Source organism: Oncorhynchus masou, chromosome 30, assembly GCF_036934945.1.
Source record: "Oncorhynchus masou masou isolate Uvic2021 chromosome 30, UVic_Omas_1.1, whole genome shotgun sequence".
NCBI lineage: Eukaryota > Metazoa > Chordata > Actinopteri > Salmoniformes > Salmonidae > Oncorhynchus > Oncorhynchus masou.
This window is the reverse complement of record NC_088241.1, coordinates 59090245-59105890: the sequence shown is the minus strand read 5'-3', so window position 1 is coordinate 59105890 and position 15646 is coordinate 59090245. Positions and strand designations below refer to the sequence as shown.

Sequence of the window (15646 nt, the reverse complement as noted above, 5' to 3'; positions counted from 1 at the left end):
CGTCCGTTTGGTCAAATTATAGGAGGCTGACATACTCATGTAATCTTACGAGCATCTAAAATACATCCTAATTACAGTTTATTAGTATAAAAAAGTACCTTAATGAAATACATTTACACTCTGTAATTATCAGTGTAATACAAGCTTGCTGATGGGTCTTTATGAACATTTACAGTTCTAAGAGAATTACCAGATCATTAGAGTCCTTCAGCTGGTATCATAACTGGGAAAATGTGGCGTAGTTGTTAGCATACCCTTGGCCTATCTTAAAGTATTCTGTGAAGTAGCCCCCTGAATGGCCACCCCTAATGACAAAGGCCTATAGCCTAAACCAGTGATAATGCCATCCCCCCAAAAATTCTAATAGCAAAGCTAGCCAGCATAAATAACCAGAAAAATAAAGGCCCTTCAACATGCACTCGATATAAATGCAATTAACGAGCTGTTACATTCAATTTGATGACTCATTCGAGTAGAACTGGATAGAACTGGAGTAGGAGAAATACCAGGAGTTAAGAACACTTCAACGGTTCTATAGAACATGACACATACAGAGAGCTTGGGGGGGGGGGATCGTAAGTGAGAGGCAATAATCTTCACTTTGCAGTCAGGGTAGCCATTAACAACCCCATTAGAGTGAAGCCAGAAAGCTTCAAATGGATGAAATGTGACTTAAATGGAGGGAAAAAACATCCCCCCTCCATCCACGGGCCCCTACACCCCCATTTGGAATGCTCCATAGAACTGCCCACGTCGATTGTATTTAGACTGAGTTAGACTAGCCAAAATGCATGTGCCAATCTAATGTAACTGTCTGTAACACACAGGGAACAAGACAGTGAACAACGCATTCTCATTTACTCTCCAGTATAGCACAGTTCTGACATAGTTTTTGCACTTTTTCTTGGATGGGACAGGAACTAGAATGATTTTTGATAAGGGAAAATAATCCTCTCTGATGCATTTTGTCTCTTAATATCTGAACTATTAGTCCTAGGGTATGCCTGGGCCGTTGTCATCAAGAGTCTCCTAAATTAGCATTTCACAGGATTCTTATGATATTTTTTCTCAAAAGTTTGATAAATATGGGCCCAGATCCATGTGCATTTTGATTGACAGCCAAAAGTTCCGGTGAGTGACAGCCAGTGAGCAGTTGAATGTGGGACTAGCCTATGGTAGAATTGATTTCTTCAGACCTTTATTTACACTATGAGAGAGTGGCAGCCAGACCAGTAAACAAACAAATATCATTGTCTGTCATGTATTTAATATAAAGGGTGCTGTGTCAATACAAACTCCCAAAAGGCATTTGACAGTTCAACTTCAGTTCATCTCCACAAAAAATACAATATATATTATACAGTGCACTCAAAAGTATTCAGACCCTTTACTTTTTCCAGTGGTGTAAAGTACTACTTTAGTAGTTTTTTATTTATTTTTTGGTATCTGTACTTTACTTTATTATTTATATTTTTGACCACTTTTACTTTCACTTCACTACATTCCTTGAGAAAATATATGTAAGGGAGTATACTTTTAATTTTGACAGTTAAGTATATTATTAAACCAAATACATTTAGACTTTTACTGAAGTAGAATTTTACTGGGGGACTTTCACTTTTACCTGAGTCATTTTTATTAAGGTATCTTTACATTTGCTGAAGTATGACAGTTGGGTATTTTTCCCACATTTTGTTATGTTACAGCCTTATAATACAATTGATTAAATAGTTTTTTTCCTTCATCAATCTAAACACAATACCCCATAAAGACAAAGCAAAAACTGGTTGTTATACATTTTTGCAAATTGATTAAAAATGAAAAAATGAAATATGACATTTACATAAGTATTCAGACCCTTTTCTCAGTACTTTGTTGCAGCACCTTTGGCAGCGATTACAGCCTCGAGTCATCTTGGGTATGACACTATAAGCTTGGCACACCTGTATTTGGGGAGTTTCTCCCATTCTTCTCTGCAGATCCTCTGAAGTTCTGTCAGGTTGGATGGGGAGCGTTGCTGCACCGCTATTTCCAGGTCTCTCCAGAGATGTTCGATCGGGTTCAAGTCCGGGCTCTGGCTCGGCCACTCAAGGACATTCAGAGACTTGGCACGAAGCCACTCTTGCACTGTCTTGAGTGTGTGCTTAGAGTCATTGTCAGGTTGGAAGGGGAACCTTGGCCCCAGTCTGACGTCCTGAGTGCTCTGGAGCAGGTTTTCATCAAGGATCTCTCTGTGTTTTGCTCTGTTCATCTTCCCCTCGATCCTGACTAGTCTCCCAGTCCCTGCCGCTGAAAAACATCCCCACAGTATGATGCTGCCACCACCATGCTTCAGAGTAGGGATGGTGCCAGGTTTCCTCCTGAAGTAATGCTTGGCATTCAAGCCATAGAGTTAAATATTGGTTTCATCAGACCAGAGAATCTTGTTTCTCATGGTCTGAGAGTCTTTAGGTGCCTTTTGGCAAACTCCAAACGGCTGTCATGTGCCTTTTACTCAGGAGTGGCTTCCATCTGCCTTCTCTACCATAAAGGCTTGAGAGATGGTTGTCATTCTGGGAGGTTCTCCCATCTCAACAGAGGAACTCTGGAGCTCTGACAGAGTGACCTTCGAATTCTCGGTCACCTCCTTGACCAAGCCCCTTCTCCCCCGATGCTCAGTTTGGCCGGGCAGCCAGCTCTAGAAAGAGTCTTGGTGGTTCCAAACTTCTTCCATTTAAGAATGATGAAGGCCACTGTGTTCTTGGGGACACAGTGCTGCAGACATCTTCCCCAGATCTGTGCCTCAACACAATCCTGTCTCGGAGCTCTACAGACAATTCCTTCGACCTCATGTCTTAGTTTTTGCTCTGACATGCACTGTCAACTGTGGGACCTTATATAGACAGGTGTGTACCTTTCCAAATCATGTCCAATCAATTGAATTTACCACAGGTGGACTCCAATCAAGTTGTAGAACATCTGAAGGATGAATAATGGAAACAGGATGCACCTGAGTTCAATTTCAATTCTTAAAGCAAAAGTTCTGAATACTTACGTAAATAAGTTTTTTCTTTTAAATAATTTGCAAAAATATCTAAAAAACTGTTTTCACTTGATCAGTATAGGGTATTGTACGTAGATTGACAAAGATTTTTATTTATTTTATCCATTTTGGAATAAGGCTGTAATGTAACCAAATGTGGAAAAAGTCAAGAGATCTAAATAAGTTCCAAAATGCACTGTATTTTCTAGTCAATATTTGGGGGGGGAGTTCAAGCCTCTGACCACTTAGATGGATGTTTGGATTTCGGAGAAAAAAAAACACATTGAAAAAATAAAGGTGAGACATAATGTAAGGCCATGCAAGGCCACCGGATTTAAATCCCTTATTGTACCATTTATATTTTAATTAATGGCTGAAATAAGGTGACTAAATCAGAGCTTTGGTGACCAATCACCATGCACCAGACAGACAAAGCTTAGAATCTGTCTGTTTTATCATTCGTGGACACAAGCTGTATCGAGCGTTTGGATTGGCCGTTATCTCTCAGAGAGACAGACAGATCTGTCGTTTGTCTTTTTGTAGCTGGAGGCAGATGTTACATTCACCGAGTCCCCAGCCCATCATAACTCACCCCAATGGACTGTTACACTGCTCTACCGTTAGGCAGCCTCCCAATAACTCACAACCCCAATGTCCTTTATATGTTCAATATATTCCCAGTCTTACAGGAATAATCAAAAATAGATTTGAATGTTGATGATATCACGTTGTCAATTACAGCTGTTTTAAAGATAATGTTTCAAACATTTGTGGAAGGGGAAAGTTGAAAGCATGAGCTAGCATCACAGGCATTGAGGGCATTGGAGGTGGTTTGCATCATGTGTCAGCACATCCTTTGCTCATAAAAGATGGAGATTGCTTGTGTGAGTTCCTGGAAAAGACATGGGCGCAATGTTGTTGGTATTCATTTTCCATATTTCTCTTGTAACTATAAAAGTAGGAGATGAAATTGAAAGTGGGGACTATTTTGTCTGTGAGCATGACCCGACCTGACTATTACCCTGATATGATGCAACAATGTCAGATCACTGGTTCAAAGAGCTCATAAAACCACTTAAATGATACTCTTCAAATCTGGCAAAACAGTGACTTTAGGCACGCACGAAATAATAAGACAATGACATCTAATATTTATTGAGTAATTGAATCTATACAGAACAAATATATAAATGCAGTGTTGGTCCAGTGTTTCATGAGCTGAAATAAAATATCCTTAAAATGTTCCAATATGCACTAAAAGCTTATTTCTTTCAAATTGTGTGCAGAAATTTGTTTACATCCCTGTTAGTGAGCATTTCTCCTTTGCCAACATAATCCATCCACCTGACAGGTGTGGCATGTCAAGAAGCTGATTAAACAGCATGATCATTACACAGGTGCACCTTGTGCTGGGGACAACAAAAGGCCATTCTAAAATGTGCAGTTTTGTCACGCAACATAATGCCACAGATGTCAAGTTTTGAGGGAGCATGCAATTGGCTGGCTGATTGCATGGATGTCCACCAGAGCTGTTGCCAGAGAATGTTAATGTTAATTTCTCTATGATAAGCCGCCTCCAACATCATTTGAGAGAATTTGGCAGCATGTCCAACCGGCCTCACAACCACATGTAACCACGCCAGCCCAGGATGTCCACTTCCGGCTACCAGCCACCTGGACAGCTGATGAAACTGATGAGCATTTCTGTCTGTAATAAAGCCCTTTTGTGGGGAAAAACTTGTTCTGATTTGCTGGGCCTGGCTCCACAGTGGGTGGGCCTGACTCCCATGTTGCCTATGCCCTCCCAGGCCCACAAATGGATAGGCCCACTCATGCCTGCGCCCATGCCGAGTCATGTGAAATCCATAGACTGGAGCCTAACAAATTTATTTAAATTGACGGATTTCCTTATATGAACTATAACTCAGTAAAATTGTTGAAATTGTTGCATGTTGCGTTTAAATTTATATTCAGTATAGTTACTTACTTATTGATTGATCTGTTTCTAATACATTTATCCATGTATTCATACGGATAACAAGTGCATTCCAATAATGGATACCTTCCAGTGGTGTAAAGTTCTTAAGTAAAAAATACTTTAAAATACTACTTAGTTTTTTTCGGTATCTGTACTTAACTATTTATATTTTTGACAACTTTTACTTTTACTTCACTACATTCCTAAAGAAAATAATGTACTTTTTACTGCAAACATTTTCCCCGACAACCAAAAGTACTCATTCCATTTTGAATGCTTAGCAGTATAGTAAAATGGCCCAATTTACACACTCAAGAGAATATCCCTGGTCATCCCTACTGCCTCTGATCTGGCAGACTACCTGAACACAATTTTTTTTGTGTTTATAAATTATATCTGAGTGTTGGAGTGTGCCCCTGGCTATCCGTAAATTAAACAAAACAAGAGAATTGTTCCGTCTGGTAAGGAATGTGAAATGAGTTATACTTTTGATACTTAAGTATATTTAAAACTAAATACTTTTAGACTTTTCCTCAAGTAGTATTTTACTGGGTTACTTGCACTTTTACTTGTCATTTTCTATTAAGATATCTTTACTTTTACTCAAGTATGACAATTGAGTACTTTTTCCACCACTGATAAGTTCCAATAATGTCCTGCACCAACACAAACCATGTATTTGAACCCATTACAGTTGTTCAAATATCAATACCAGACCAGAAACAGAGACTTATTTCTAATCAACATGGAAACAGTGGGGAACACTCGTGCTTGGCACCCAACAGAACACAGATGGGTATTATTTACATTTGTAAATTCCTAGATCTTTGCCCTGGCAGCGTTGGCATCAAGAACTCCTCTCCTGCAACTCCTGCTCGCCGCTCCAAAAGCACTTGGCATTACAGGATTAGAGTGTCGGTGGAACGGGCCGCGCTAAAGTTAAGGGTATTCATTACTTCTATGTCTATGGACAATATAGTCATTTGATGAGTAGCCGGGTTGAGATTGAGACTGAGAGTGTCTCAGACCTACATCAGAGGGTTTGGGACAACACAGATATCATGTGCAATGAACAGCCCCTTCGTCCCCAAGGCTGTCTGTATGTGAAAGTGACTTAGATGTTATTTATTGATTAAGAAAGATGCCACATTTTCAAGAACAAATGTTTCACCGTTGCGTACTCAGTGCATTTATGTCCAGGCTCATTTCCTTCTTTACTGTTGACAAAAAAAACTGCCGCTTTGTCTCCTAAAATGTACACTGTAAACTCTGTGGGATTATAGAGGTCACAGTCAAGCAGCAACAGGTATGTTCTCCAAATCACCACTCCCATCTCAGTCCAAAATAGAGTACATCCCCTCGCCATTCCAAATCTCGGTCCAAAATATATCAGAGTTGGGTTTAGGTCAATTTCTTTACACTATAGTCAATGTGGGAGATAAATATTAATTGTAGAAAAAATTATTACAATTGTGCAATTTTTTTAAAGTATTATCAACTGTAAAATGGAGTTGTCCCCCATCTTTAAAACACAAAGATCATCCAATGCCAAAGTGACACTACAAAGTTACACACACCAAAGTTATGAGTTACACAAAATGACACTGAATTTATAAGCTGGGTTTACTTCTATCCACATTCCTCCAACTGTTCTACAATAACTAAAGGTTACGCATTTTGACAGCAAAAATATTTTTAGGGAACTATGGGATTCAGACCTTCTTGGATCTGTAAGACCACTGCCTAGAACACCAGTGCCATCCACACGACTCAAAAAGACATTATCCCTCTGAGATAAAGCCTAAACAAGGCATTAGCTCTGGGAGCTAACACAAGTGTTCCCGTCCAAGACAAGGTTACTTATTAAGCATAGTTTGGGGAAACCACCTCAGGCACATAATAAACACAACCATAATTAACATCACTGTCAAGGCCCACTCTCTTGTTAAAGCCTATTGGCTCTCACAGACTGGGTGGTGGATGATAAACCCATGGTCTCGTCTCTCTACAGCTTGAGGGCAGCTGAGTCACCATCGGTCGCCATCAGTCCGTTTTGCTGACTCACACCCTCAGAGCCAGGCTATCACTGTTGACTTAGCCACACAGCGACAGGCATCACCTCAGCCACCTAAACCTTAACCTCAGGGCCCCTTCGTGACGTCCTTTGGTAATGCTCAACGGCATGTACTAGATTAGAGTATACAGCATGAGTCTATGGTTCATGAGTCTATGGTTCACGAGGCTATGGTTCACAAGGCTATGGTTGTACCATCTACAAGCCACCGTTATACTAGCCTGGTGGTCCAGTCTGTTTGGGCTTCAGCCATGCAAAAAAAGATTAATAAGAGGAGAGCTGGCCACAGCACGTACAGAATGGGACCAGGCTATCATCACTCTAACCCACATTCATAATCACTGGCTTTTCTTCACTGAATGAGTAGTCACTTACCCAGCATCACTCCCGTCCCCACATATTAAGGCATCCTTCGCTCCCTCCACTTTGTAGTAGTTATCTGAAATCAAAGAAAATAACAGAAAAGGCCTGGATTTGATTAATTTGATTACAAGGATTCATTTGAATACACTTTGTAGTAGTTTTCAAAAATAAAAATAGAATATAATGGATGAGACCTGGATTTGATTAATGTGATTACAGTGATTCATTTGATTAAAGGGATTAACTTGATTACATGGCACTAGTATTGCTGATCCTACAAACATTTTCATCTCAAGGTCAAATGTCTGTCAGTGGCACTCAGACCTTATGACCAGAACTCCTGCCCTGGTTGGGGAAAGAAGTTTATCGGCTATATTAATCATAAGGCATCAACATTGATCTTACATCAGTCCACCCTTAAATAACCCACTGGACGTACGATTTTAGCCATTTATCAAATTAAGAAAATGGTTTTGTTTCGTGTTTCACCCAAGCTTTTAGGGATCAATACCGAGGCCTGCCTTGGACATTTTACATTTGTGTAAGGTGATGGATAGCAGAGACTGCTTGAAGTTGAAGGGGATGGAAATGAAAGAATAAATAGCAATAGCATAACCCGTTGTGACTGTGTTGCTGCCGACTGCAACTAGAGCACACTAAGAGATTACAGGTCCAGAAGGCTCCACATCCACTCCAACGCTCCTTCATGCTAAGCGTTCCTCCATTTTATCTTGCCTCCTTTTCACAGCGTTTCAGCTTCACTGTCCCACTCTAGAGGGTTTGAGTGCCGTTAGACCACTATGAGGCTGGGAGAGGAGTGCAGGAGGAGAGGGGCTGGAGAAGGGCTCGTCTGACCGGCACTTTGGCAGGCGGCCCGAAACCTCCGTTAGTTGTCGGCATTCCTGGTTTCAGCATGGCCTTAAATGTTCCACCTTTATGTACCATGGACCTCTCCCACACGCACACACACACACACACACACACACACACACACACACACACACACACACACACACACACACACACAAAAGCGGGACCCCAGAGCCACTTTTCAGTGACAGCCCAGAGCCACTCTTCAGCGACAGCTTTCACATTTCACCACCGTACTGTGCAGATTGACTCAATGTGTTTTTGAAAGATGAGTCTTACATTTTGATAAGGGTGTTTTGTGTATTTGTTTATTAATTTTACATTATTGCTGTTTTAAAGAAAAAAACAGTAGACGCAATCTCAGGAAATGCCTTGTTGGTTTGGTTATCACAGGTACTGTCATCTTTAAGCGTCGTACAATGTGTACCTCTTTGGGTCCCCGGGACCAGGATTGAGAAGCACAGCCTTTGAACAATGTAAAAAAAAATCTGTGACCCTCTATCTCATCTACACATATGTAACTGCATGAAGTAATCTGAAAATGTCAACCGTGAAATATGCAATAACTTGAAATATGTAATAACTTGAAATATGTAATAACTTGAAATATGTAACACGAAGACCGGCCACGTGACCATTCATGATTAGAGGAACGACTGTTCATTTAAACATCTGCCCCACATCAGTGTTGTGCAGCAAAAGTAAGCATGCCATAATCTGTGTCAGTGAGGGAGGACCCACTCTAGTTGTGCAATCGCTGCAGGGCTGTCTCTGTTACTGCCTGTTTGGATAGTGAAGTAAAGAGGACACTGGAATGGAACTTTGCCATGTCATGCGTGCCCATGACAAGCTTCTGAACTGCTGTGTGGGACTTTTTTCTAGGCTACAAATTATCCTCTACAAAACATGTCATGTTATAGCTGCAAGTAGCGTTTTGTTGACACCACTGTCACACAACAACTGCAAGACTCATCCAAAGCTAAGAGACCCACGACCAACATCGTGACCATATTAGTGCAGTTAAGAAACATCAATCGCTACGACAGTATGAGAGCCAGACCTGAGTTTAACTAGATGAAATCAGTAAAATACTTTCACTGTGCTGGATTGAGCTTGACTGGCACAATGTAGCCAATTTTATAGTCCCAAACATACAAACTCTGCCCATCTGGCCCTACAGGCAGGCTAAAGCAAGCATTGAGAGTATTTGAAAGATTTCAAATACTGTTTGAAACCAGGTCTATATTACAGCACATTCATCTTATACACTAACAGAGACAAAGAAACCATGGCTTGTGCCTTGGCCCATAGCTCATAGGAGAGGGAGAGAAAGAGAGAGAAACAATATCTTGTGCCTTGGCCCATAGCTCATAGGAGAGGGAGAGAAAGAGGGAGTGGAGGCCAGCGCAGGTCAGGAACAAAGAAGAGAGACAACAATATCTTGTGCCTTGGCCCATAGCTCATAGGAGAGGGAGAGAAAGAGAGAGTGTAGGCCAGCACAGGTCAGGAACAAAGAAGAGAGACAACAATGAATCTAAGACCCTTTTCTCAGCATCTGTTGTTAGGATTCAAAATCTGACTCGTTGACCAATAGCGTTACTGTTGAGTTAACTTCCAATCAGACATCAGCGCCACATGATGTAAAGACAACAGACCCTCTGCTTCAAAGAGGTGACACTAAATGTGGGTGGGAGAGACACTGAGGTGTTCTGAAGACAACACACACGCATCGTTGCATACAGCTGATAAGAAGAGTCACTTTGAGGGCAGTAATACCATTACTGCTGCAGTGTTGTTCACTGTCTCATATTCCGAGGATATCGTATCACAAGTCAACAACATACATAGCCTTGAGTGAAAACTCAACTTCACAGAAACTTAAGGCACGCCCACGCCATTTCATGAGTCTAATTAGATTGTGCCAGTCTTTACATCATGTAGGTCTGATATCTGATTGGAAGTTAACTCAACAGTAAAGCTATTGGTCAACGAGTCAGATTTTGAATCCTAACAACAGATGCTTAAAAAGGGGTTTTAGATTCATTGTTATCTCTCTTTGTTCCTGACCTGTGCTGGCCTACACTCTCTCTTTCTCCTCCCTCTCCTATTTTATTTTACTTTTATTTTACTAGGCAAGTCAGTTAAGAACAAATTCTTATTTTCAATGACGGCCTAGGAACAGTGGGTTAACTGCCTGTTCAGGGGCAGAACGACAGATTTGTACCTTGTCAGCTCGGGGATTTGAACTTACAACCTTTCGATTACTAGTCCAACGCTCTAACCACTAGGCACAAGATATTGTTATTCTCTCTCTCTCTCTCTCTCTCTCTCTCTCTCTCTCTCTCTCTCTCTCTCTCTCTCTCTCTCTCTCTCTCTCTCTCTCTCTCTCTCTCTCTCTCTCTCTCTCTCTCTCTCTCTCTCTCTCTCTCTCTCTCTTGCCTTGTAATGTTGTTAATGCCTTGTAACGTAAGCTTTATGTCTTCTATGTGAATCCACTCATTTTTACACAGCAATTAACTCAACTATAGTGTTCTATTACTGTAACTCAACTACTATTACTGTAACCATAGTGTTCTATTACTGTAACTATAGTGTTCTATTACTGTTACTCAACTATAGTGTTCTATTACTGTAACGCAACTACTATTACTGTAACCATAGTGTTCTATTACTGTAACTATAGTGTTCTATTACTGTTACTCAACTATAGTGTTCTATTACTGTAACTCAGATACAGTGTTCTATTACTGTAACTCAACTATAGTGTTCTATTACGGTAACTATAGTGTTCTATTACGTAACTATAGTGTTATATTACTGGAACTATAGTGTTATATTACTGTAACTACAGTGTTCTATTACTGTAACTCAACCATAGTGTCTGACATGTTGCTTATTATCTTTATGTAGTCAGATAAACATTTGAATAGGCTAATTGCTTAGTCTTATTACGAGTGGCATGTGATGTACAGTTGAAGTCGGAAGTTAACATCACTTAGGATGGAGTCATTAAAACTCGTTTTTCAACCACTCCACAAATTTCTCATAAACAAACTACAGTTTTGGCAAGTCGGTTAGGACATCTACTTTGTGCATAACACAATTGTTTACAGATATATTATATAAGCTTCTTCATCATTTGAGTCAATTGGAGGTGTACCTGTGGATGTATTTCAAGGCCTACCTTCAAACTCAATGCCTCTTTGCTTGGTAAATCTAAAGAAATCAACCAAGACCTTGGAAAAACAATTGTAGACCTCCAAAAGTCTGGTTTATCCTTGGGAGCAATTTCCAAACACCTGAAGATACCACATTCATCTGTACAAACAATAGTACACAAGTATAAACACCATGGGACCACGCAGCCGTCATACAACTCAGGAAGGAGACACGTTCTGTCTCCTAGAGATGAACGTACTTTGGTGTGAAAAGTGAAAATCAATCCCACAACAACAGAAAAAGACCTTGTGAAGACGCTGGAGGAAACAGGTAGAAAAGTATCTATATCCACAGTGAAACGAGTCCTATGTCGACATAACCTGAAAGGCCGCTCAGCAAGGAAGAGTGGGTCTTCCAAATGGACAATGACCCCAAGCATACTTCCAAAGTTGTGGCAAAATGACTTAAGGACAACAAAGTCAAGGTATTGGAGTGGCCATCACGAATTACTGACCTCAATCCTATAGATAATTTGTGGGCAGAACAGAAAAAGTGTGTGCAAGCAAGGAGGTCGACAACCTGACTCGGTTACACCAGCTCTGTCAAGAGGAATTGGTCAAAATTCACCCAACTTATTGTGGGAAGCTTGTGGAAGGCTACACAAAACGTTTGACCTAAATTAAACAATTTAAAGGCAATGCTACCAAATACTAAATGAGTGTATGTAACCTTCTAACCCACTGGGAATGTGAGGAAAGAATAAAAGCTGAAAGAAATAATTATCTTGTCACGCCTTGACCATAGAAAGCTGTTTATTCTCTATGTTGGTTGGGGCGTGATAGTGACTAGGGTGGGTCATTTAGGATATTTTGTATTCCTATGGTGGTCTGCTATGGTTCCCAATCAGAGGCAGCTGTTTATCGTTGTCTCTGATTGGGGATCATGTTTAGGTAGCCATTTCCCCATTGGTATTCGTGGGATCTTGTCTACGGAGAGTTGCCAGTGTGCACCAGTAGCGGCATGGTTCGATTGTGTCACACCCTGACCATAGTTTATTTGTATGTTTCTATGTTTTGGTTGGTCAGGGTGTGATCTGAGTGGGCATTCTATGTTGGATGTCTTGTTTGTCTATTTCTATGCCTGGCCTGATATGGTTCTCAATCAGAGGCAGGTGTTAGTCATTGTCTCTGATTGGGAACCATATTTAGGCAGCCTGGGTTTCACTGTGTGTTTGTGGGTGATTGTTCCTGTCTCTGTGTTTGTTGCACCAGATAGGGCTGTTTCGGTTTTCCACGTTTGTTGTTTTGTATTGTTCGTGTTTCATCTTCATTGAAGATGTATCTAACTAACCACGCTGCATTTTGGTCCGATCCTTGTTCCACCTCTTCGTCAGAGGAGGAGTTAGAAGAAACTCGTTACAGATTGTGCTTGTTTGTCTTATTTTGCTGAGTTTCGGTTTATTAAAAATATGTGGAACTCTACTCATGCTGTGCCTTGGTATACTACTTTCGACGAGCGTGACATCTCTCCACTATTATTCTGACATTTCACATTCTTAAAATAAAGTGGTGATCCTAACTGACCTAAAACAAGGAATTTCTACTAGGATTAAATGTCAGGAATTGTGAAAAACTGAGTTTAAATGTAGTTGGCTAAAGTGTATGTAAACTTCTGACTTCAACTGTATATATAATATACTGTATATTCAAATATCAAGTATGACTTTCCACTGCAGAGTATTCGTTGGGGTTCTCATTTTAGCACAAAGCTCAACTATGCAGTACAGGAAAACTCCAATAGAAGAGAGGTCTTCTAATAGTTACAAATGAACTGACTGGCTGACAAACAGACTGACTGGCTGAATGGCTTGCTGACAAACTAACTGACTGGCTGGCTGACTGGCTTGCTGACAAACTAACTGACTGGCTGGCTGACTGGCTTGCTGACAAACTAACTGACTGGCTGGCTGACTGGCTTGCTGACAAACTAACTGACTGGCTGGCTGACTGGCTTGCTGACAAACTAACTGACTGGCTGGCTGACTGGCTTACTGACAAACTAACTGACTGGCTGGCTGACTGGCTGGCTGACAAACAGACTGACTGGCTGGCTGACTGGCTGGCTGACAAACAGACTGACTGGCTTGCTGACAAACTAACTGACTGGCTGGCTGACAAACTAACTGACTGGCTGGCTGACTGGCTTGCTGACAAACTAACTGACTGGCTGGCTGACTGGCTTGCTGACAAACTAACTGACTGGCTGGCTGACTGGCTTGCTGACAAACTGACTGGCTGGCTGACTGGCTTGCTGACAAACTAACTGACTGGCTGGCTGACTGGCTTGCTGACAAACTAACTGACTGGCTGGCTGACTGGCTTGCTGACAAACTAACTGACTGGCTGGCTGACTGGCTGACAAACTAACTGACTGGCTGGCTGACTAGCTTGCTGACAAACTAACTGACTGGCTGGCTGACTGGCTTGCTGACAAACTAACTGACTGGCTTGCTGACAAACTAACTGACTGGCTGGCTGACAAACTAACTGACTGGCTGGCTGACTGGCTTGCTGACAAACTAACTGACTGGCTGGCTGACTGGCTTGCTGACAAACTAACTGACTGGCTGGCTGACAAACTAACTGACTGGCTGACTGGCTTGCTGACAAACTAGCTGACTGGCTGACTGGCTGGCTGACTGGCTGGCTGACTGGCTGACAAACAGACTGACTGACTGGCTGACTGGCTTGCTGACAAACTAACTGACTGGCTGACTGGCTGGCTGACTGGCTGACTGGCTGACAAACTAACTGACTGGCTGACTGGCTTGCTGACAAACTAGCTGACTGGCTGAATGGCTGGCTGACTGGCTGACAAACAGACTGACTGGCTGACTGGCTGGACAAACTGACTGGCTTGCTGACAAACAGACTGACTGGCTGGCTGACTGGCTTGCTGACAAACTAACTGACTGGCTGGCTGACTGGCTTGCTGACAAACAGACTGGCTTGGCTTGACAAACTAACTGACTGGCTGACTGACTGGCTGGCTGACTGACAAACTAACTGACTGGCTGACTGGCTTGACAAACTAACTGACTGGCTGACTGGCTTGCTGACAAACAGACTGACTGGCTGACTGGCTGAATGGGCTGGCAAACTGACTGGCTGACAAAACAGACTGACTGGCTGACAAACAGACTGACTGGCTGGCTTGCTGACAAACTAACTGACTGGCTGACTGACTGGCTGGCTGACAAACTAACTGACTGGCTGACTGGCTTGCTGACAAACTAGCTGACTGGCTGAATGGCTGGCTGACTGGCTGACAAACAGACTGACTGGCTGACTGACTGGCTTGCTGACAAACTAACTGACTGGCTGGCTGACTGGCTTGCTGACAAACTAACTGACTGGCTGACTGGCTTGCTGACAAACTAACTGACTGGCTGGCTGACTGGCTTGCTGACAAACTAACTGACTGGCTGGCTGACTGGCTTGCTGACAAACTAACTGACTGGCTGACAAACTAACTGACTGGCTGGCTGACTGGCTTGCTGACAAACTAACTGACTGGCTGACTGACTGGCTTGCTGACAAACAGACTGACTGGCTGACTGGCTTGCTGACAAACTAACTGACTGGCTTGCTGACAAACTAACTGACTGGCTGACAAACTAACTGACTGGCTGGCTGACTGGCTTGCTGACAAACAGACTGACTGGCTGACTGGCTTGCTGACAAACTAACTGACTGGCTGGCTGACTGGCTTGCTGACAAACTAACTGACTGGCTGACTGGCTTGCTGACAAACTAACTGACTGGCTGACAAACTAACTGACTGGCTGGCTGACTGGCTTGCTGACAAACAGACTGACTGGCTGACTGGCTTGCTGACAAACTAACTGACTGGCTGGCTGACTGGCTTGCTGACAAACTAACTGACTGGCTGGCTGACTGGCTTGCTGACAAACTAACTGACTGGCTGACAAACTAACTGACTGGCTGACAAACTAACTGACTGGCTGGCTGACTGGCTTGCTGACAAACAGACTGACTGGCTGACTGGCTTGCTGACAAACTAACTGACTGGCTGGCTGACTGGCTTGCTGACAAACTAACTGACTGGCTGGCTGACTGGCTTGCTGACAAACAGACTGACTGGCTGACTGGCTTGCTGA

The 15646-nt window shown here is 42.3% G+C and overlaps 1 protein-coding gene across 1 annotated transcript in view; it reads right to left on the bottom strand.

The window, feature by feature from the left end:
- Positions 1–15646, bottom strand: part of LOC135522885 (sodium channel protein type 4 subunit alpha-like) — a 194370-nt gene that overhangs the window by 158076 nt on the left and 20648 nt on the right. Inside the window, exon 7 of the mRNA XM_064949549.1 lies at positions 7450–7513. Within this exon, the coding sequence (XP_064805621.1) occupies positions 7450–7513 (64 nt within the window). The remainder of the gene's footprint in view (positions 1–7449; positions 7514–15646) is intronic.